Source organism: Suricata suricatta, chromosome 12 (assembly GCF_006229205.1).
Source record: "Suricata suricatta isolate VVHF042 chromosome 12, meerkat_22Aug2017_6uvM2_HiC, whole genome shotgun sequence".
Lineage (NCBI taxonomy): Eukaryota > Metazoa > Chordata > Mammalia > Carnivora > Herpestidae > Suricata > Suricata suricatta.
The window spans coordinates 83,658,892-83,682,404 of NC_043711.1; the positions used below are offsets into that span (position 1 = coordinate 83,658,892).

General features: G+C 45.7%; 2 protein-coding genes and 1 long non-coding RNA gene across 3 annotated transcripts in view; 1 reads left to right on the forward strand and 2 right to left on the reverse strand.

The window, feature by feature from the left end:
• Nucleotides 1-863, reverse strand: part of LOC115274034 (ubiquinol-cytochrome-c reductase complex assembly factor 1) — a 102,218-nt gene extending 101,355 nt beyond the window's left edge. The window contains exon 1 of the mRNA XM_029917402.1: nucleotides 762-863. Within this exon, the coding sequence (XP_029773262.1) occupies nucleotides 762-785 (24 nt within the window). The 5' untranslated portion in view covers nucleotides 786-863. The remainder of the gene's footprint in view (nucleotides 1-761) is intronic.
• LOC115274035 lies at nucleotides 846-15,649 on the forward strand. The gene is made up of 4 exons (XR_003901053.1): nucleotides 846-1,574; nucleotides 11,622-11,719; nucleotides 14,776-14,921; nucleotides 15,187-15,649. It is a non-coding gene; the product is annotated as an uncharacterized LOC115274035 (long non-coding RNA).
• On the reverse strand, nucleotides 14,742-19,301 carry GDF5 (growth differentiation factor 5). The gene is made up of 2 exons (XM_029917400.1): nucleotides 18,677-19,301; nucleotides 14,742-16,123 (listed from the first exon to the last, which is right to left on the reverse strand). Exons 1-2 carry the CDS (start codon nucleotides 19,299-19,301, stop codon nucleotides 15,249-15,251), a joined length of 1,500 nt encoding a protein of 499 aa, XP_029773260.1. The 3' UTR covers nucleotides 14,742-15,248.
• Nucleotides 19,302-23,513: the final 4,212 nt, after the last annotated feature.

The window sequence follows — 23,513 nt, forward strand, 5'->3', positions numbered from 1 at the left end:
GTATGGAGCCTGCTTCAGATTCTGTGTCTCCCTCTCTCTCAGCCCCTCCCCTCTCACTCTCTATCTCTCACTCTCAAAAATAAAAGACCAAAAATAATAATAATAATAATAATAATAATAATAATAATAAGTCTAGTAATTCCTTCCTCACTTCATTAATTCCTTCAACAAACATTTACTGGACACCTATGGTGTGCCATACACTGTGCTCGAAAGAGCATGAGTCCAGCTTTCAATCTCATAACCTGTAGGATTATTCCACTTAACTGTTCAGTTAAGAACTGCCTTACTCATCTCGGAAACAAACCCAGAGAATCTCAGAAACCGAAGGAACTGCAGATTAACGTCCTCATTTCTCCCATCGGGACTCTGAGGCCCGGAAGTGACTTGTCCAAGGTCACACTGGGTATCAGTGACAGAAAAGAAAGAGGAACCCAGGCCTCCCAAAAACTCCAATCAGTGCCCCCACCCACGTGCTGCCTCTCCCTGTGGGAAAGCGGTCCCAAGAGATAACTGAGGAACCGCAAACTTCGCCGAATTTAGGTGCGATGTCATTCTCTCCCTCCTCCAAAGACGGAAGCCACCACTAAACCGAGGGTAGGGGAAAGTGGGGAAGCTGCCTCGGTTTCCCCGCAGAGAGGGGCCCGCGCAGCCTCGCTGCCACACAGGCTCCCCTCCTGCACTCTCCTCCGGTTTGTCCCGCCCTGCCCTCTCCGACTGCAACCCCGGGGGCGACCGCAGAGAATTACTCCTTCACTCACAAGGACTCGCACCAGCAACGCCATGTTCCTCCGCAACCACTTCCGGGTAAAGAGTGGCCTTCCGGAGTCTCCGGTGCTCCCACCCCTTATCTAAGTTGTCCTGTCGCCCGCGGGTGCCCGGCAACGGCAGCGCAGGCGCACAGAGGCTCCTGCGCTCCAGAGCGCGCCGTTTCCCCGCCCTGGAGCCAACCTGCCGTTCTACCCAGTCTTCCCCAGCGACACGTCATAGAGACTCGGGTCTTTTCCGCTGCACCGGTCCTCCGTGACCAATAGCCTTGGGCTTTTCATAGCTCTCTCTTAGCCACTTCGTCCCCCTCATCCAGCCTCACTCCTCAGCGCCCCATTGTCAGATTTCTGCCTTCCCAGACTCTTCCCCGGGAATCCCTCCCCTTTTCACTGGGGGGGTTGAAAAATAAAACAGAACTTTGGGAAATCCCAGCATTGAAGAGCTCCCCCCTCAAAAAAAAAAAAAGAAAAAAGAAAAAAAAGAAAAAAGCAAAACAAAACAAAACAAAAAAAAAACCAGCCTGAGAAGTTGTTGTAGAGGAACTCTGGAGAGTGTTCAGCTGAGTCCTGAGTCAGCAGGGCAGTCACCGGCTGACTCGAGGCCTGAAGAGAAAGAACTTTTGGGGTTTCTGGCTGGTTGATTGTTTAATGTGAGCATCTTTGAATATTGATAGGCAGTGATTGTGAAGGTGAAGACACAGAAGAATCAAGGATACAAGGAGTTTCTTGAGGAGATGGGAGAGAGTGACCTTGGCTGGTGGACCTCTTCCTCTGTATCCCTAGAGCAGTAGAGGAGGAGAGCTGTAGGTAGGTGCTCCGGGGGTTGACTGGGAACAGAGGGGCAGGATGCTAAAAGACTTCCTTTTCATTCCGTCAACAAAGGCCCAGTGAACGTTCACCTTGTGCTGGTCATTTAAAAGACAGGTGTGGATAATGGCTTGGTGGAGCTCTAGACTGGTGGAGGCACACAAAAATCTAGTAAACCAATGAAAAAAGAAAATAATTAAAAATTGTGGGAAGTACTTTGAAGGCAACAAAGAGCTAAACTTGAGAATATCATGGGAAATTACACGTTAGATAGGTTGGCCTGGTAAGGCCTCTCTGAGGAGGTGACATGTAAGTTGAGACCCAAAGAATGAGAAGGAGCTAGCCATGGGAAGTAACTTTAAACATGCTATTTTATCAGCAAATATTGGGGAATGAGAGAGGGAAGGAAGACTCCAGGACAAGAGTCCTGACATAAGAAAGAATAAGGGTTTATTTCAAGAAGCCAAAGAATTGGGTATTTACCCGAAAGAAAAACACTAATGCAAAAGGATATATGCACCCCTATGTTTATTGCAACATTATTTACAATAGTCAAGATATGGAAGCAACCTAAGTGTCTATCCATAGATGAATTAAGAATATTCATATATTCAACATATATGTAGGATATAGACAATGAAATGTTACTCAGCCATAAAAAAGATTGAAATCTTACCATTTTCAACAACATAAATAAAGCTAGGGGGTATTATGTTAAGTATAGTATGACAGAGGAAAACAAATACCATATGATTTCGCTTATATGTGGAATCTAAAAACAAAACAAATAAGAAAGCAGAAACAGACTTATAAATACAGAAAACTGGTAGCTGCCTTGGGGGCGGGAGCGGGATGGGTCAAAATGAAGGGAATTAAGAGGTAAAAAATCCCAGTTATGGGGCGCCTAGGTGACTCAGTTGAGTGTCTGACTTTGGCTGAGGTCATGTACAAGCCCAGCATTGGACTCATAGCCATTGGGCTTGCTGCTGTCAGCACTGAGCCTGCTTCAGATCCTCTGTTACCCCTTTCTCTCTGCCCCTCCCCCACTCATTCTCCTCTCTCTCTCTCTCTCTCTCTCTCTCTCTCTCTCTTCCCCCCCAAAAAAATTTAAAAAATCCTAGGTATGAAATGAGTCACAGAGATGAAAAGTACTGTGGGTCACCTTGGTTGCTCAGTCAGTTAAGCATCCAACTCTTGACTTTGGCCTAGTTAATGATCTCAGGCTAGTGAGTTCAAGCCCCATGTCAGACTCTGCGCTGACAGTATGGAGCCTGCTTGGGATTCTCTCTCTACCCCTGTCTCTCTCTCTCTCTCTCTCTCAAAATAAATAAATAAATTCACTTAAAAAACAATATTGTAACAATATTGTAATAAGTGACTACACTTATCATGGTAAGCATTGAGTAATATGTAGAGTTGTCAAATCACTATGTTGTACACTTGAAACTAATATAATAGCATATGTCAACTATACTTCAATTATTAAAAGGGGGATGTGTGTTGGTGGCTCAGTCAGTTGAATGACTCTTGATTTTGGCTCAGGTCATGACCTCACAGTTAGTGAGTCTGAGCCTCATGTCAGGCTCTGCAGTGACACCTGGATCCTGCTTGGGATTCTCTCTCCCTCCCACTCTGCCCCTGTCCCCTGCTTATGCTCGCGTGCTCTCTCTCTCTCTCTCTCACTCTCTCTCTCTCAAATAAAAAAATTGTAAATGTTTTTAAAAAGAATCCAAAGAAGGAGCGCCTGGATAGCTCAGTCAGTTGAGCATTCCACTCTTGATTTAAGCTCAGGTCATGATCCCAGGGACATGGGATTGAGCCCCACGTTGGGCTCCAAACCGGGTGTGGAACCTGCTTAAGATTCTCTCTCTCCATCTTTCTGCCCCTCCCCTGCTCAAGCTCTCTCTCTCTCTCTCTCTCTTAAAATAAATAAATAAACATTTTTAAAAAAAAGAATCCAAAGAAAACCAGTGTGGCATTAAAATTAATCTGAATTAATTTTAAAAGATCATTAAGATAGGAGAGGCTAAATTGTGCAACGACTTCAACATGAAGTCTGTATTTTATTCTAAGTATAGTTGGAACGCTTGGAGGATATTAAGCAGGGGAGAGTTAACTTGCTCATGTTTAAGAAGCTGACATTGTCTACTATATAGAGAATGGATTAGAGAGGGATAAATGTGAAAATAGAAGATCTATTAGTAGACTAACAGTCTCCAAACACTAATAATTTTTATATATAAGTTTAGTTTAGTTTTGTTTTGTTTAATTTTTAACATTTATTCATTTTTGAGAGACGAAGAGACAGAGTACAAGCAAGGGAGGGGCAGAGAAAGAAGGAGAACACAGAATCCAAAGCAGGCTCCAGGCTCTGAGCTGTCAGCACAGAGCCCAACATGGGGCTCAAACCCACGAACCGTGAGATCATGACCTGAGCCAAAGTCGAGCACTTAACCGACTGAGCCACTCAGGCGCCCCTAGTTTTGTTTTTATATAGAATATGAAGATTTCCCTCATCAATTTTCCACACAAATGATTTTATAAGCCAAAATAAAAATGCTTTTTGCATTCAAATCCATAGCTTGAGTGTTGCATTACAATGGTGTAATGCTCCGGCATGTACATTAGGACAAGTGGGATCTCATATTAAAAAGAGATAAGAGAGGGGCACATGGGTGACCTGGTCAGTTGAGCATCTGACTCTTGGGTTTCACTCAAGTTATGATCTCACGGTCTCAGGAGTTTAAGTCCCATTTCAGGCTCTGTGCTCATAGCATGGAGCCTGCTTGAGATTCTCCCCCTCTGTCTACCCCTCTCCTGCTCACAGTCTTTGTCTCTTTCAAAATAAATAAACAAACAAACAAACAAAAACTTAGGAGATGCAAGAAACATTCTTGTTAATCAGATTCAAGAGCAAATGCGATACAAAAATTGTGCAAAGAAGCCAAGTAAACAGTTCACACAAGAGATGATGAGCTGAGATGTTGGTCACAAGAGAAAAAAATTGAAAAGATTGATATTTAATTTCCTCTATGATGGTATTCTGCAAACTAGGGGGCAGAGATTTTCTACTCAGAGGAATGTAGATGGTAGGAGACTATAGAAGAGTGGAGAACGTTTAAAGTTTAATAAAGAACAAAAGAAAGGTGCCTGGGTGGCTCAGTGGGTTGAGCATCCAACTCTTGATTTTGGCTCAGGTCATGATCGTGAGATCAAGCCCCGCATAGGGCTCTGAGCTGACAGTGCGGAGCCTGCTTAGAATTCTCTCTCTCCTCTCTCTCTGTCCCTCCCCTGCACTCTCTCTCTCTCTCTCAAAATAAATAAACATTAAAAAAGAAGAACAACAACAAAAGAAAAAGGGGTCAGTGAAACATGGAGGATCTAGCTGAGGCTGGTAACTCTTCATTTTTTAAATTTTAATTTGTTAATTAATTTTAAATGAAAAGATGATATATGATTTACATTCTTTTTTCTAAAAATTAGCATGTTACACATAAAGCTAAAGTTCCTTATATAAGCACCTTGCATCCTAATCCTTTCCACCCTCTCTAAAATTTAATATCCTTCTGTATATTTCTTTAAGTTTATTTTTATTTATTCTGAGGAAGCAGGGGAGGTGCAGAGAGAGAGGGAGACAGAATCCTTAAACAGGTTCTGTGCTGCCAGAGCAGAGCCTGATGCAGGGTTCTAAATCACAAACAATGAGACCATGATCTGAGCCCAAGTCAACAGCCAGATGCTCAACCAACTGAACTACCCACACACCTCACCTTCAGATATTTTTTAATGCTTTCACATGTATTTCCTTAGAAACTATATCATTCTGGTTGCTGTGGATTTTCTTCCTTTCTTTCTTTCCTTTTTTTAACTTAATTGACAGCATTCTTTTTTTATTTCTTTTAACTTTTATTTATTTTTAAGAGACAGAGCATGAATAGGGGAGGAGCAGAGAGAAGGGGAGACAGAATCTGAAGCAGGCTCCAGGCTGAGCTGGCAGCACAGTGCCTGATGGGGGGCTCGAACCCACGGAGGGTGAGATCATGACCTGAGCCGAAGCCAGATGCTGATGCTTAACCAGCTAAGCCACCCAAGAGCCCCTAATTGACAGTATTCTTATGTTATATTTTGCTCTTTCCTTTTGTTCACTCAACAGTTCTTTTTTATTCTATATATGTTGCTCTATGTGGATCCAGTTCATTTCCTTTTATTAGCTGTTCTATCACATGATACAGTTGACAGGTATTTGTTTCCTTTTTGTTGTTGTTGTTTTTATGACCAGTGTTTCTGTGAATATTCTTGTACATTTAAGAGCAAAAACATTAATAGCAACAATATACTTCTATATGATTTTTCTTCAGAATCATCTGCCAGCCTGGGATTAGCAGAGGAGACAGATGATAGCTGGATTCAGTAAAGGATTAAGGTTTTTCCAGGTCATGGGATGGATATTATCAGCACAAAGAAAGTAATGATATTTTCAAGAAAAAAGTTCAAGTGATAGGCCAGGAAATCTGTATAGTGAAGGGTTTAAAGAGAAAAAGAAGCTGTTAGGAAAGAAGAGGGGACAAATGAGTAAACGCAAACATAATGAGAAAACTCAGTGAAAGGTTAAAGGATAAGAAGTTGCAGACAGTGAGATTATTTTATTTTATTTTATTTGGGAGAGAGGCAGAGAAGGGGGCAGAGGGACAGAGGAAGAGAATCCCAAGCTGGCTCCATACTTAACAGGCAGCCCATTGTGGAGGTCAATCTCACAACTCTGGGATCATGACCTGAGCCAAAATCAAGAGTCAGACGCTCAACTGACTGAGCCGCCCAGGCACTAGGAGATTTTTTTAAATTTGTTTTTAATGTTTTATTTATTTCTGAGAGAGGAGAGAGAGAGAGAGAGAGAGAGAGAGAAAGACAGAGAGACAGAGAGACAGAGACAGAGAGAGAGAGAGCGCGAGTGAGCAAGGGAGGAGCAGAGAAAGACACAGAATCTGGAGAGGGCTCCAGGCTCTGAGCTGTACGCACAGAGCTTGACAGAGGGCTCGAACTCGTGAACTGCGAGATCATGACCTCAGCTGAAGTTAGACACTTAACCAACCCAGGTGCCCCATCAGACTTTTTAAATTTAAAGTTTAGGGTAAAAATTGTTCTGAGTGATGACCAAATGTAGGGGGTGGCTGGGGAAGAAAGTAGCTAAAGTAAAGGAGAGGTAAAAATTCCTGTGGTGGAGGCCTTCAAAGAATTGAGGGCCTACATTTTAGGCATCATCTATACAAACATTGAGGTTACCTAGGATGATGCCTGGATTTGGAATGAAGAGGCATATTCTGTATCTGAGGCCAAAGTCTACGACAGAGAGTGTCCACGAGTTTGGAAGTAGTATGAATATACAGCATTAGCCATGAGGGAGCAGCAGGTAGAGGGGTAATGGATTGAAGGTAGTATTGGAAAGCAAGTGGATGAAAACTCTTTCAACTGTCAGTCTTAACATACACAAGGTATAAAATAAGAACAAGCACCATCCCAGAGAAGGAAGGCTACAGGAGAAGTAATATTCAAAGAGGAGGACCAAATTTCAGTTAGGACAGAAAGTAGAAGGAACTTTCTGGGAACAGACTGAGGATATGGACAAGTTTATCTATCTTGGAACCCATGGAGATTGCAGGGTTCCATAAGGCCCTTCACAGCGCTCCTCCCTCTGCTCCTTGGTTTCACCTACCCAGGGCTGCTTAGCTGCTTTCCACTGCCAGGACTTGGCAGCAACTTGTGCCCTAAACCCATAGGCTGAAGCCTCAGAAATCTCCATTGTTCTCCTAAAGCTCCCTCTCCCTATGTTTCGTCTTCCTGTGTACTGTTTTCACCCCTCAGGGTTCCTATACTTCCCCTCAGAGGCTCCACATTGAAATTCAGACATTCAGGGCACCTGGGTGGCTCAGTTGGTTAAGCATCTGACTCTTGATTTCAGCTCAGGTCATAATCTCACAGTTCTGCCCTGTCAGCACAGAGCCAGCTTGGGATTCAGCCTGACAGCACAGCTTGGGATTCTCTCTCTCCCCTTCTCTCTGCTCCTCCCCCACTTGCATGCATGGGCTCTCTCACTCTCTCTCTCAAAATAAACAAATAAACATTTTAAAAATAATAAAATAAAATAAAATTGAAATAAAAATATTCATGTCACTCTCAAAATCTTATTCCGCAAAAATATTTACTCATTGGTTTTACGGAAAATACAAAGAACTATGGTGCACCTAGGTGGCTCAGTCAGTTAAGCAACCAACTCCTAATTTCAGCTTGGACTGTGATCTCACAGTTCATGAGTACAAGCCCTGCACTGAGCGCCATGCTGACAGTGTGGAGCCTGCTTGGGATTCTCTCTCTCCCTCTCTCTGCCCCTCCCCCACTGGCATATGCACTCTCTCTCTCAAAATAAATAAATTAATTTAAAAAAGAGAAAATACAAAGAACTAGAACTTGGTCATTGCCTTCAAAGATATTACAGTTGGGGAAGGAGTATAATACATATTTGCAATTTAACAAACAAAAAAAACAATGCAAAAGAATAAAGTTGGACTCTTATCCCACACCATATGGAAAATTAACTCAAAATGGATCATAGACCCAAATGTAAAAGCTAAACTATAAAACTCTTAGGGAAAAAAAAGTAAATCTTCATGATCTTACATTCAATAAAACCTTCCCAAATGCAATATCAATAACATGGATAACAAAAGAAAAAATAAATTAGACTGCATAAATATTTAAAATTTTGTGTTACAAAAATATCATCAAGAAAGTAGAGGGGCACCTGGGTGGCTCAATCAGTTAAGCATCCAACTCTTGATTTCACCTTCCTTCATAATCTCATGATTCATGAGTTAGAGCCCTACTTGGGCTTCTCACTGTCAGTGTGGAACCTGCTTGGAATTTTCTCTGTCCTTCTCTCTCTGTCTCTCTCCAACAGGCACACGCACACACACACACACACACACACACTCTTTCTTAAAATAAATAAACTTGAAAAAAAAAAAAAAGAGGGGCACCTGGGTGGCTCTGTTGGTTAGGCATTCAACTCAGGTCATGATCTCCCTGTTTGTGAGTTTGAGCCCCACGGTGGACTCCTCACAAGCCTGCTTGGGATTGTCATTCTCTCTCTCTCTCTCTCTCTCTCTCTCTCTCTCTCTCAAAATAACTTTATTTTTTAAGCTTATTTATTAATTTTGAGAGAGAGAGAGAGAGAGAGAGAGAGAGAGGAAGAGAAGCAGAGAGAGAGGGAGAAAGAGAATCCCAAGCAGACTCTGCATCAGTGCAGAGTCTGATGCAGGGCTTGAACTCATGAACGGTGAGATCATGACCTGAGCCAAAACCAAGAGTTGAACACTTAACCAATTAACCCACCCAGCAGCACCAATAAGTAAACTTAAAAAAGAAAGAAAGAAAAAAGAGAGTAAAAAGATACAGAATGGGAGAATATATTTGCAAATCAGATATGAGATAAGGGACTTCTATCCAGAATTTATGAAGAACCCTACAACTCAGTAATAAAATATAAACACTCAATTAAAAATGGGCAAAGGATTTGAATAGACATTTCTCCAAAGAAGATATACTAATGGCCAGCAAGCTAACGAAAAGATGATCAGTATCAATAGTCATTAGAGAAATACAAGCAATATGCATACACACACGCATGCGCAATATCACTTCTCATATCCACTAGATGACTATAATCAAGCAGACATAGATACAAAGTGCTAGCAAAGATGTGGAAAAACTTGATCCCTCATACATTACTGATGGAAATGTAAAATGGTACAGTTGTTCTGGAAAACAGTCTAGCTGACTCATGTTCATTGGAATGAAAACAGAATTACCATATGACCCATTAACTCCATTCCTAGGTCAAAATTAAAACATATGTCCACACTAAAACTTGTACATGAATGTTCATCACTTCATTATCATAATAGCCAAAAAATGGAAACAACCTAGATGTTCACTAACTGATGAATGGATAAATAAAATGTGGCACATTCAGAAAATGGATTATTATTCAGCAATAAAAAGGAATGAACTACCTGATAAGTGCTACAATATGGATGACCCTGGAAAACATGCTAAATAAAAAAGCCAGTCACAAGAGGCTATGTATTGTATGATTATAGTTCCATTACTATTTAGTGTCTGGCCACCCACTCTCATGGACAATTCCTGGGCTTTATCACAAGAATAATTTTGATTCTGAAATTTTTAATTTATGCCATTCTGTGTTCTCACCATCCTATCTTTCAGTTTTCATTTATTACTTCTAAGACACCTGTCATTTTACCCCAGTGAAAAATCCAGGCTTTCTTATCTTCTTTCTTTATAGTCTGTCAACTCTCTCCTCTATATACATCTTCTATCTAGCTCAGACCCTATGGTCTACCACTTTAATTATTCTCTTACCAATATCAACTCCCTTGCTCAAATTCCTTCTATCCTGTCCATTTAGAAAGAATCCAACCCTGTAATTGTCCATTTATTCCATGACCGTATCCAGATTATTGAGTCCTATTGAAGAAAATTATGCAAGGGGCATATTAGTACCACCAAATATGATATCCAACCTCTGTTCATGCTCAACCAGGCTTGCTATCTTCAGAACTGATATTTATAACTATATTAGCTTCCTGGGTCTACCATAACAACAACAACAACAACAACAACAACAACAACACAAACCAGCTGGTTTAAAACAATGGAAATTATTGTTTCACAGCTCCAGAGGCTAGAAGTCCAAAATCAAAGTGTTGGCAGGACCATACTCTATCTGAAGGCTCTAGCAGAGGATCTCTCCTTGCTTTTTCCACGCTTCTGGCAGTTGCCCACAATCCTTGATGTTTCTTGGTTTACAGCTGCATAACTCCAATCTCTTCATCTGTCATCATATGATCTTCTCCCTATCTGCCAGTCTCTGTGTCTCTTCTCTTCAGAGAACTCCAATCATACTGGGTTCACCTTAACTTGATTACATCTGCAAAGACCCTTTTGCCAAACAAGGTCATAGTCAGAGGTAGAGGGTTAGGGCTTTAACATATCTTTTTGAGCGGTACAATTAAACCCATAATAGGAACCTTTTCTACATTCCTCAAACCTTGACTCTGACCCCTTCCTACGGCCTCTGAACAGATGGCCTCATCTCCTATTTCACAGAGAAAATAGAAATTAGAAGCCATCAGGGGCACCTGGGCGGCTCAGTTGGTTGAGTGTCTGACTTTGGCTCAGGTCATGATCTCGTTGTCCGTGAGTTCGATCTCTGCATTGGGCTCTGGGCTGACAGCTGAGAGCCTGGAGTCTTCAGATTCTGTCTCTCTCTCTGCCCCTCCCCAGCTTGTGTGTGCTCTTTCTCTCTCTCAAAAATAAACATTAAAAAAAATGAGAAGCCATCAGAATGAAACTTGACTTCCCACTACACAATCAACAAACCTGCTCTTATCATGTGCATGTATCCTTTCTTCTTTTTATCATTTTATGAACGAGTTATGCTTTTCCTATTTAAAGTTAACGTCTTAAGAGTTCTTAAAACCTGACATGTCCTAAACTGAACTCATCATCTTCCTCTCAAAATCTGTTCCTCTTTTTGTGTCCTTTTTTGTTGTTGTTAAATGGCATGCCTTCCACTCAGTTGCCCAAGCAAAAAAAAAAAAAACCATAGGATTCACCCTTGACTTTGCTTCTCCCTTACTCTCTCCATCCCAACACTCTCCATGTCCTGCCTCACAGAGCAGAACCAAAGCCTCCTGGGGTTTGTATATTACATGTTTATTAATGAAGCCCACACTTATTGTGGGGCATCCACATTATATTCAGTTGATTCAATTTAGTTCAGAGCTACCTGTAACACTATCTCTTTCCCATCTGAAATTGTGAAATCACATTTTTTTTACAACTTGTACTTGTATGGTGGGTTTCAGGTATTTTGATGGATAATTTTATATGTTTATATTATATATATTAATAAATATATAAATATTAAATAATTTTATTCCTTATTTTATTTCATCTCCTTCGATTCAGCCTACTATGTTATCCTAGCATCCTTCAGGATCTTTATTTTCTCTTTCATTCATTCATGGAACTTGAAGACATGATCATGGCAAGATAAGAGAATTCAGGTAAAGTGCTAAGCACGGTACCTGGCACATAACAAGCCCTCAATAAACATTTACAGTTGTGGTTGTTATTATTATCCCAACGCTCAGCACAGCGTCTGGGCCTTAGTATACCTTCAATAAATAATTATTGATTAAGGAATGAATGAATGGGTTGAAGGTTAATGGAATGAGTAAATATCCTCTCTCCCAAATCCCAGGCCCATTAAATCTGATATTACTATCCCTCTTTTACAGACAGTGAAAACAAGGCTTAGAGAGGGTCAGCTGGCAAGTGTTAGAACTAGACCTGAAACCCAGATCCGCCTGACTCCCAAGCATATATGACTAAACCTTTCTTACTCCGTTTCCTTACGTGTGTATACAGATCCAAAGAACTAGTTGTGGAGTCAAAGTGAAGTCTGAGAGGCTTCCCAAGGTTGTGTGTTCCAAGCCCTAGAAAAGCAGATTCTCCTGCTTAGGCCCTGGGACATAGAGAGGTGGAAAGGGCATCAGATCACGAGGAGGCTTACCTCTTTCCACCCCTATGGGCCTCTCATAGTTCCTGCCTAACCGATATGCTTAGCTATTTCTCCCCAGAAAGTAACATGCCCTGTGCCCCCAAGGAGAAACTTTTAGGAACAGGAAGGTAAGCTCTAGGAAGGTAATTCGACTACTTGCCAGGACTGGAGTCAGTGGAATTGGGGCTCCAGAGAAGTAGCAAGAATGGCACAAAGAATACTGAGACATGCAGGAGGCCTGCAGTTGCCTCTCTGGGTTTCAGCTTCCTCATCTATAAAAACGGAAGGCAACAGTCCTTGCCCTGCTTGCTTCACAGGACTGTTGGAAGCACAATAATGATGACAGCTAATAGTTATCGAGTGCCACCTCTGTGCTTGCCATTCTGTTGAGTGTCCTTCATATCCTCCCAGTTAGCCTTATTAAATAGGCATATTGTCTACCCCTCCCCCCTCGCTCTCGGCCTCCCCCCCTCCCGCAAATGAGGAAACCAAGCTTCATGGAATTAAGTTACTTGCCCAAGGCCTCTAACTCTAAGTGACAGATCTGAAATTTGAAACTGGGCTGCCTTTTGAGCCCTTCAGAGGGGTGAGCATGTTTGCGAACCTCAGCTGAGGGCCTGTTTGTGACCTCTGAAGAATGATACAAACCTTGTGCCCTTCTGCACACAAGTGTCCTATACAAGTCTGCAGCTTGTTCTGACGGGCACTGGAAGGTGGATACCTGGTGAGGATAATTGTCCAAGGAAGCAGCTGATGGGCTGGTTAGCATGGGGCTGTTCCCCACACTGATCTGATTGGATCCCCAGAGTCTGGGGAGGGAAGGGGTTGGGTACACAGTCTGAGTGGCTCTTTTGTGAAAGAGCAGGTTGAGGTGGGAGAGGAAGCTCCTAGGTACCAAGCCAGACCACAACAGTCGATTCAGTGCCCAGGCCTCCAGCGGGAAGAACACGGAGGCTGAGATGACAGGAAGCTCTCTGACAGGGCTCAGGCAGAGTGCCACTCTGGTCTGTCAGACTTTCCAAGAAAGTAGGGACATGCGGCCCAGAAAATCAGTGCGTGTAGGAGCCAGCCCCACCTGTGACCCCTTCATCCTCTGCCTCTCTGCCTTGGGTTTCCAGCCACCCTGCTTCTACACTGCTCTCCCTGTGTCCACAGCCCACGAGTTGGCCTCCCCAGCACTGCCTCCAGGCTCACTCTCCTCTTTCACATCAGAACTCGGTCTGCTGTGGCAGCTCCTTTGTTTACTGCCAGAGCTCACAGGCCTGCCACCGGCCAAACACAACGAAGCCTGGCCAGGGAGGGCCAGGTTCCAGGCTCAGACTGGCCCCTCAGGGACAGGTAATGGCCTCCAAGCCAGGGAGGCAGCTCAAAGGTAGGCTGCCCCCTGTGCCAGGCTCTTGTTTCAGGTCCTGACAACACAGGTTTTGGGCCTAGAGGGAAGGGACACAAGATTTGCCCAAAGCTGGGCAGGAACCTTTACTGTTGAAACAGCTTTGGCTAGGAGCCCTGGGAATCAAAGACCCAGCTGGAGAGAGATGGGGAAAATGTTGAGGCCCCCTGGGTGGGAAGCGGAGGTCTAGACTCCCTTCTCCTGATCCTCCCTCTCTTCGGCCAGGCAGAGCCTGATCCTGAGCCCTTAGAATGAGGACTTTTGGTGCACATATTTCCCTACCAGGGGTCTGTGTTCCCCTCTCAAGTGTTCATGCCTCATGCCCCCAACTAAGGATTCTAGTGGATAAAGAGAAATGGACATTTACTCTGGGCCAAGCCCCAAGCAAGAAGTATTATCAGGATGTGTCTGGTGTTGGTCTAAGATTAGTGGGGAGATTAGTTATCTAATGTATAAGGATGTACTTGTATAATACATAATGTGAAGGGGTAGGACTCCAGCTCTGTTTCTGGAGATGGGGTGATGGGTTGGAGGTGATAGATGAGCAGGGAGGAGACTTAAAGCTGCCAAGCTGGAGGGTAGTAGACCTACAGACTAGATCATTCAAGGAACAGTGGTCAGTGGCAAAAAGAAGATACCCCAACAGGGGAGGAGGAGATCCCTGGCAGCCCAGGTTCCCCTCAGAAAGGTAAAAGACCTTCTAAATGGTGGCCAATTGATTCTGTGAGTATGCGGAGAGGGGGACAGGTAGTGAATGAAGTGGAGATGATTTTAGAGGAAGTGAAATCCCCAATTTCCCTCCCATGTAAGGTTCCATTTAGCAGACAACAAGCTTGACTGAGGAACGTCAAAAGAAAACCTATGTCTGTTTCCTGGCCCCAGAGGAGCAGATGGAGCTGCAGACCAAAGGGCCTTTGGAGGGAACGGGAGTGGGGTTAGAGGTAGCATTGGCCCTACTCAGCTTGTACTCTCTGTCTCGAAATGCTTGAGGCAGCCCACTTCCCCTCCGTGGGTCAGTCATTCTTTGAGGAGGTCACTGGGTCCCCTGGAGTAAACAAGAAATTTGCCACAGTTTTAGTAACAGTTTTGCTTTTTATCTCATCAATGTACATTTTAATCTAACAGTCTAACAGCCTCACACTCCTCACCCCTGCCCGACCCTCTCCCAGTCTTGCCCACCCCTGCCCAATCAGCATCTCATCTGCTCCAGGGGCAGGAAGTCACCAGGCACAATGGTGATTCAAGGTGGGGATGGCAGCTGTGGCTTTCCCAAGAGGAGCCCTCCCTGGAGAGTCCAGAAGCCAAAAAAGCCCAGGTAAGAAGTTGTGTGCTGGATCTCAGGGGAAAGCAAGGTCTCCTGGGTCTCAGTCCCATTCAGAGTCTGTCTCCCTGGGTCTGTCCCAGCAGTTAGAGCAGCAGAAGGGCAGAAATCCTCAGACAAGGGGACTTGTGGATAAAAAGGAATCTCTAACCCAGTCCCACGCAGAGAGTGAGAGCAAAGTTGTTAGACCCCCTTTCATGCAGGCTGTGTAGACACTCCCGGCTGCAGCTTCCCAACCTCTCTGATTCTGGGAGTGCAGGAAAGGACCCTTGTGACCAGCATCCTGGATGTGCCAGCCAGGAAGACAGAGGGCCAGTGCTGCTACCTGCAGCCACAAGACTCCACAACCATGTCCTCATACTGCTTATAGACCACGTTGTTGGCAGAGTCAATGAAGAGGATGCTGATGGGACTCAGTCGTGTGGGCACACAGCAGGTCGGTGGTGTGGACTCAGGGTCCATGGAGTTCATCAGGGTCTGGATGACTGCATGGTTCGTGGGCTCCAGATGGGAGCGCAAGGGGAACTCACATAGCCCCTCACAATGGAAGGCCTCATACTCAAGGGGTGCAATGATCCAGTCATCCCAGCCCATGTCCTTGAAGTTAACATGCAGCGCCTTCCGACTACAACGGGCCTTGGGGTTCTTGCTGGGCCGTTTGCCTTGGCCTGTGGCCAGAGGGGCCCGCCTTTTTCGCCTCTGGCTGAACAGGTACTCATACACAGTCTTATCATCCTGGCCGGAGCGGGCCTTAATCTCATTAAAGAACAGGTCCCGTTTCTTGGTGCGGCCAAAGACCAGGAACAGGGCCTTCTCGTGGACCTGCCTGGCAGCCCGGTCAAAGCCCAGGCCACGGAGGTCCATGGCCCGGCCCCGTTCCCAAGCCTCCAGCTCCAGGCACAGCTGGGCCGAGTTCTTAAAATTTCGGAAGAGCTTCCAGATGTCGAACACCTCCCAGCCAGATCCGTCCAGGCCTGGCACTGAGCGCACATCCAGCAAGGCTGCCGGCTGCCGGCCGCTGGGGCAGCTGGACAGCTTCAGTTGGGCAGCCCGCCTGATGCCAGGGGCCACTGGCTTGGCCGTGTCCAAGGGCTTCTTCCGCAAGATCCGCAGCTCGGCCCCTAGCAGCCCATCCTTCTCCAGGGCACTAATGTCAAACACGTACCTCTGCTTTCTGACCACAGGACCTCGGTCATCTAGAGAGAACACCCAGAAGTCATTCCCTGCAACCTCACCAAGGGAGCCAGTCACCTCGAGGCCTCAGGGAAAGGCCGCAGGGCTCTCCCCTCTGGAGATGGCTTTCTTTAACCTCTCCCCGACTCTGACAGAGGCCAAGACCCAAACCACGAGAGCCTTTTTCAAAGTAAGGGAGCTTCTGAAACAACCTACCAAAATAAACAAGGATTGTTCATCTGTAGCTGTAGCTGTGGTGATTTGAAAGATTTCTGGGTGTTTGTGTCAAAGACAATGCGTATCAGAGACACTTCTAGCTGTCCCTCTCCCGTCTATTATTTTATATGATATCTCATTGGAGTGATAGGTGGGGTGGGTATTATAATTAGCCCTATTTTCCAGAGGAGGAAGCTGAGGCTCAGAGAAGTTAGGTGACTTGCCCAAGATCACCCAGCTAGGGAAAAGCAGGGTAGGAACTTAATGCTTATTTTTATTTTTGAGAGAGAGAGAAACAGAACGTGAGCAGAGGAGGAGCAGAGAGGAAGGGAAATACAGAATCTGAAGCAGGCTCCAGGCTCTGAGCTGTCGGCATAGAGCCTGATGTGGGGCTCAAACTCATGAACTGTGAGATCATGACCTGAGCTGAAGTTGCTTGCTTAACTGACTGAGCCACCCAGGTGCCCCTAGTCTAGAACTTTTTATACTGAATCCTGAACTGCTTCCACTATATCTTAAAGAAGATCTTGATGTTCTTATTTTACAGATGAGGGAAACTGACTTATATAAGTTCGCAGGTAGTTAATGATATAGTTACAATCCAATTTCCCTGACTTCCTAGTCTAATGATTTTATTGCGTACATGTCTTACCGTGCCGGGTATATGAGCATGTGTGTGAGTGACAGTTTGTGTATGTGTATATGTGTGTGTGTGTGTATGTGTGTGTGTATGATTGGGCTTATATGTGAATATGAAAGGTAAAGTATATGTGAGAGACATGTGCATGTGTGATTGTGCTTGTGCATATGTACGTATATGTGTGTATCTGTAAGAAGATTCTGTGTATACGTGCAAGAAGGCGTGTGTTCACATGCGTACAGGTGTGTGTGATTCAGTGTATACGTATAAATATAAGGCTCTGTGTGTGAGAGAAACTGCCGTGTGTCCAAATCAGCATGCCCTCCTTCCTAAATACCAATTTGCCATCGGGAAGCATTCATACATTGCTCTAGAAGGTGACTAATTAGGCCTTTAAACTCCTCATCTCCCCCTCTATAAGTTCCCTTAGAGCTGGGGGGCACAAGGACTTATTTTATAAGTCCCCAAGGGGTCACAGCTTTCCCCAGCTGGGCAGGCAGCCAGGCCACCTCCCCCACCCCAGCCAGACCTGCTGCCTCCTGCTTCCTCCCACCCTGTCCTTCCCCCACCAGCCAGCTCTAATGAGGAGCCTCTCCCAATCTCTGACCCCTCCCCCACCCTGCCAGCCAAAGTCTTAAGACTCACAGAACCAGAGTATATGAACCGCAAGCAACCATGGCAATAAGTAATCCATCTCTCTCTTTACACATACGGAGAAACTGAGGCCCTGAGAGAGAAAGGGACTTGCTGAGATCACACAGCAAGTGGAGAGGGAAATGCCAAAACAGTAATGCTATGTGAGCGTAGGGAGAAGTGAAGGGAACAGATACCCTCCCGGGCTGATGATAAAAATGGTGTGTGTTTAGGACAGGACATAAAGTATTCATATTTGAATGGCTCTCAGAAATCACCCAGTCTTGGGGTGCCTGTGTAGCTCAGACAGTTAAGTATCCAACTCTCAGTTTCAGCTCAGGTCATAATCTCACAGTTTGTGAGTTTGAGCCCCACATCAGCCTCTGCACTAGCAGTGCAGAGCCTGCTTGGGATTTTCTCTCTGACCCTCTCTCTCTGACCCTCCTCTCCCAATAAATAAATAAACTTAATTTAAAAAAAAGAAATCATCCAGTCCAATACCCATATAGTTGTGCAGATGGGGAAACTGAGACCCCCACAAAGAAAAGGAGCTCCCTCAAGGTCACATTGTGAGTTAAGACCCTAAATCTGTTGCACCCGCTACACGATACATTTAAATGTTGTTCCATGACTCCAAGATGCCTCATTTACTATCTTCACCTATCCGGCCTCCTCTGCCTCCTACCTTGAAGATATATTTGCAAAACCATGGATTTCTAGAGATTAATTTCTCTCTCTGCCATCTGAGAAAACCTCCAAACCTCTGGAGCCTGGAAAGTCTGGCTAGCCCACATCAGAACAGAGCATGGCCTGGTAAGAGTATTAGAGTGTGGTCCCCGACTCTGCCACCAACTGGCAGCTCTTGTCCCCTCTCTAGGCTTCAGTAACCCCCTCTGCACCTTGCAGGGATTGGCTCTGACTTGCCAGCAGCCTCGACTTGGTACATGGGAGGTAAGACCCAGATATCACCCCAGGCTGATGCACACGCTATCTCCCACCTGTGCAGCGTCAGGGCTCTGAAAGGCCCCTCCATGCATGCAGATGCCCCTCCCACTCAGCCATGCCCCTGCCCCCCCCACCCCCTCACCTTGCCCTTTGTCAATAAAGCTGGTGATGGTGTTGGCCAGGCCAGCCTCCAACTTCACGCTGCTGTTGCCTCCCTTTCTGTCAGCATCGGACAGCGTCCTGTACAGCGAGAGCATGTACTCGTGGGGTGTGATGGGGGGCGGGCGGAACGGCTCCTTGGGCTCTTGAGGGGGCCCAGTCTCCCTGGCCTTCTTCAGCAGGAAGGGGCTGGGGACAGATCCTGCCTTTGGAGGTGCCTTACCCCCAGGAAGCTGTCCTTTTGGGGTCACAGTCCGCGTTGCAGCCTGCCTTGTCTGGGAAGGGTGTCCTGGCTTGGATTCAGGGCCACCCGATCTGTGGGGCAGCTTTTTGGGTTCATCCTTCTTGGGCTGTGTCAGGCCTGCTGTCTGCCCAGTGCCCCCCTTTGCCCTGGCATTGGTGGCCCCCCCACCATAGCTGTGACCCCCTGGCCTAAAGATACTCCGGGCCAGAGGGGGCCTCTCCTTGGCTTCTGCTTTGGCCAATCCTGGCCTGGTCCCCTGGGGTCTCTGGCCCAAGTCAGGGGCACCCAACACAGTGCAGATGAATTCCAGGTCCAGCCAAGCCAGGTGCCAAAGCAAGAAAGTGAGGAGTTTGGGGAGTCTCATCCTCTGGCCAGCCGCTGAATGACACCAAAAAGAACGGCGGCAGGAGCGAAGGTGCCTCTGGTGTGGCAGGAAAAACCATGAAAGGAATGGACCCTCAAAAGCAGCGGCAGCAGCAGTAGCAGCAGAAGGAAAGGCTTTCTCCTCAGTCTGAGACTCTTTAAGTCTGCCGGGTGTGTGTTTGTATCCAATCCCATAGTGGAAATGCTCTCCGTATCCAGACGTGCACCGTCTCCAGTCAGCAGCTGAAAATAACTCGTTCTTGAAAGGAGAAAGCCGACCGCCCCCTTTCTCCTGCACAACTGACTGAGGGCTTGAAGGAGGCTTGTATAAGGCTGAGGGATTTTTCCAAGAAGGAAGAATGGCGTAATGCTGCCTGTGTGCTCCAGTTTTTTTTTTTTTTTTAAGTTTTGAATCCTTTCCAGTGAAAATACTTCTCTCTCTCTCTCTCTCTCACACACACACACACACACACACACACACACACACACACGCCTGCAGGTGCTCAGAAAAATCTTTTACAAACCTGAACTCAGGAATTGGAAACGGAATTCCAACCCAAACCAATTTAATTACTCTCTGATGTCATGCTGTCTAAACTCATTTAAGTGCGATATATTTATGTGAAAAAAATCACCGCTGCCCTTTCGAGGCCATGGCTCACGGGGGCTCTTGGCACAGAGCCCCGCAGCAGGGCTCTAGGCTTAGGGGGCCTCACAGTCCGTGAAGCAGACTCAGGGGTCTTCACCTCCACCTCACGGGGCAGCCCACCCCCACCTTCCTGAGGAGGGATACTGAGCAATGAGCTCAAGATCTTAAGCCCCAGAAGCATGGGGAGTGTGGGTTTTCAGTTAAGTCCTTGGGGTGTTTTAAAGCAGCTTCAACCCCTGCGTCTAGTCTGGGGCCTGATTTGTTGTTGGGGGGGGCAGCACAGATGGCAGCATTTACCCACAGTTGCTTTTATTTTAATAAACTTGTGGTGACCCAGAGACAGAAAAAGATCTGTACCCACTACACCCCTCCCCCCAAGTGCCATTGACGGAGCTCAGATGATTTCTTCAGGCTTCAGGGGGCACTGCTACCCCTGAGCCCACTCCTTCTATGGAAGCAGGTCCAGAATGTACCTCACTACCACCCCAGCAAAGACAGACTCCGAGTTTTGTTAGACAGGACTGGCCGAGTACCGAGGTGGCAGCCTCAGCTTGGGGCAGCAGCGACCCCTGCAGGAGACTGGAAAAATTATTTCTTGCATGATGTTTTTTTGGTAGCTATGGGAGAAGTCTGAATTCCAGCCGGCCTCCTGGGAGAGAGCTGTTCCCTTCACCTGGAATATCAACTCTCACAACTGGAGGAGGTCCTCCTCAACCTGAAAGCTTCAGCCAAAAATTCACCTCCTCTGGGAAGCCTTCCCTGATCCCCAGACAGAGCCAACTATCCCTTCTTGTACATTTCTAGAGAACACTTTGTCATACTGTAAGAAGCAGTGTAGAAGCAGTAATCTGGAAAGCTTCCTTTTTTTCTTTTTTTCGTTCTTAAATCATTTTGAGAGAGACAGAGGCCGAGAGAGAGAGAGTATCCCAAGCAAGCTCTGTGCTGTCAGTGCGGAGATTGACGCCCAGCTAAATCTCACAAACCGCGAGACTACACCTTAAGCCAAAATCAAAAGTCAGATGCTTAACTGACTGAGCCATCCAGGTGCCCCAGGAAAACCTCCTTCTTCATTTGAGATTTTTTGAGCCTGCCTAATGGAGATCTGTTTGCACCCTAAGATCACCAGATTGGTTTCCCAGCACAGCGTGGCACAGAGTAGAAGCTCATCGAGTGATGAATAAAAGATGAAACTGGGCTGGGATGTACAGGTGCCTGACTGGCCTTTTCATGGTGATGCTCCTCGGTCCTCTCTGATCTTCAGAGCACAGCAGCATAAGCTGGCATTTCAAGCTTCATGAGATGGCCCTGGGTCAGAATCCCCAATAGAACTCTAGCTCCGCATCTCAGAGGACCAAGGCACCATCAGACATTCTTTTGGGAGAGCTTTCAGGAAGCACTGAATTCATTATTTACCTTCTAGTTGCCCAGATTCGCAACACTTGGCTCCCCTTTTGACTTGTCCCCATTTAAGCAGTCATCTCTGACACTCTGCCCTCCTCTCCACCCCCCACTGCCTCACTGTCTCTGTCCTCCTCACTACCTGCCCTACTAAAACTGCCTGGTAACTGGCCTTTAGGCCTCCAGGATCTTTATGTTCCAGTGCTCCCCCTCTAAAACTTACCTGTTGAAAAGTGCCAGCTCATGTGCCCTCTCTTCCAGGAAGCCTTCCCTCATCCACCAGAAAATGCATGCTCCTGAATTGCCATCACACATTTTCTGTGCTCCTTTCTGCTTTGGCAGCTCAGAGGTTACCCAGTCCTGCCTCTGCCCCCTGTCTTGAACACAATTCATTTCTTCTACCCTATGTATGTATCTTTTACATATTTTTAAAGTTTATTTATTTATTTTGAGAGAGACAGAGAGAGCACGAGTGAGGGGAAGGGCAGAGAGAGAGGGAGAATCCCAAGCAGGCTCTCATAGCCAGCACAGAGCCCGATGCGAGGCTCGAACTCATGAAACTGTGAGATCTTGAGCCAAAATCAAGAGTCAGACACTTAACCGACTGAGCCACCTGGTTCCCCTTCACTCTTTTCAGACTTTTAAAATCACAACTTAATTCTTTACAACTGAAATAATATATTTAAATTTCTGTCTCCCCCATTAGATTATGACTAGATTGTACCATATTTATCTTTCACTTATTCTCAGTGCTGGACATAGTGTCCAGGACACAGCACATTCTCAGTGTCTGTTATATGGATGAATAAACCTCTAACTAGCCCTTATATACAAAAGCCATAATGTTCTACTTCAAGGTGTAGTTACTTTGGACATTATCACACCTTCCCTGCTGGACTCTGAGTTCCTTAGAGGGAGGGATTCTGTCTTGCTACTTATTAGGGCACTTTGTAAGCTTGATTGAGTGAAGAAATGAATGGATGAATGAATCAAACAACTAAGATGTCCCTGTACATGGTTAATAAAGAGGAAGGGCCTGGAAGCAAACAGACCTAGTTTAGAATTCTGGTTCTGCTAGATGGTTTAGTGCACTGTGTGATTTTTGGAAGCCTCCAAACCTCTCTGAAACTCTGAATGAGGATCATTACAGTACTTACCTCATAGGGTTTTTGTGGGGATTCAATTAAATGAATCATAAAAAGTGATTAGCCTAGCACCTGACAAATATTAATAATAGCTACTATTCATTGAACAGATATGCAAGTAAACTAGACTATGGCCTTTATTTTTTTAATTTTAACTTTTGAAGTAGGCTTCATGCCCAGTGCAGAGCCCAACACGGGGCTTGAACTCATGACCCTGATATCAAGACCTGAGCTGAGACAAGAGTTGGTCACTTAATCAACTGAGCCACCCAGGCGCCCCTAGACTAGCTTTTGTAGTCCACTGTATTTTTACCTTATTTATCTTCTCAATAATCCTGTGATGAAGGTGCCCCTGGTAGACACAGTTTGCAGATGAAGAAATTGAAGCTCAGAAAGGTTAAATTACTTTCAAGCCTCATTCCTGCTTTGATATATTTTGTGCCCAAGAATCCTAACCTGGCCTCTAGAAACACAAGAAGTAAAAGGGTGGGCAGGGGGGCAATTCTGGTATTCTTGGCTTTCAGTCAAGGTCTCATCCAATGCACTGGGAGTTTGGGGACACGGAGGAGTCTCAGAGCAGGCCTGGGACTTTGGGGACATGGAGGAGTCTCAGAGCAGGGGCTATTGTTTGAGGATCAGGGAACTCCAGAAATGGGTGGGAGCAGGAAAAGGGGACTCCGAGCTTGCTGAGAAGGCCCTCTCCAGGGAGAAGCCCAGGGGACCGACCTGGCTCTCACTATAAAGGTGACTAATCACTTCAGTCCCCTCTGGTAATTGCAACCAGATGCTGCCGCTGGCAGCGCTTCAGTCCCAACATGTTAATTATTGGGACACAGAGTCCCTTGGTCCCCCATGTCCCCCTACCTCCCCCACTCCTGTCAGCAATATTAATGTCAAACTCGAGGTAGAGGATGGGAGCCTTGGGAAGCCACTGGCATGAAAATAATCTATACAGTCCCTTCTACCATGTAGAGCCTTTAACTTTTATGTTTCCCATCCATTATCTCATTGGCACTCCACA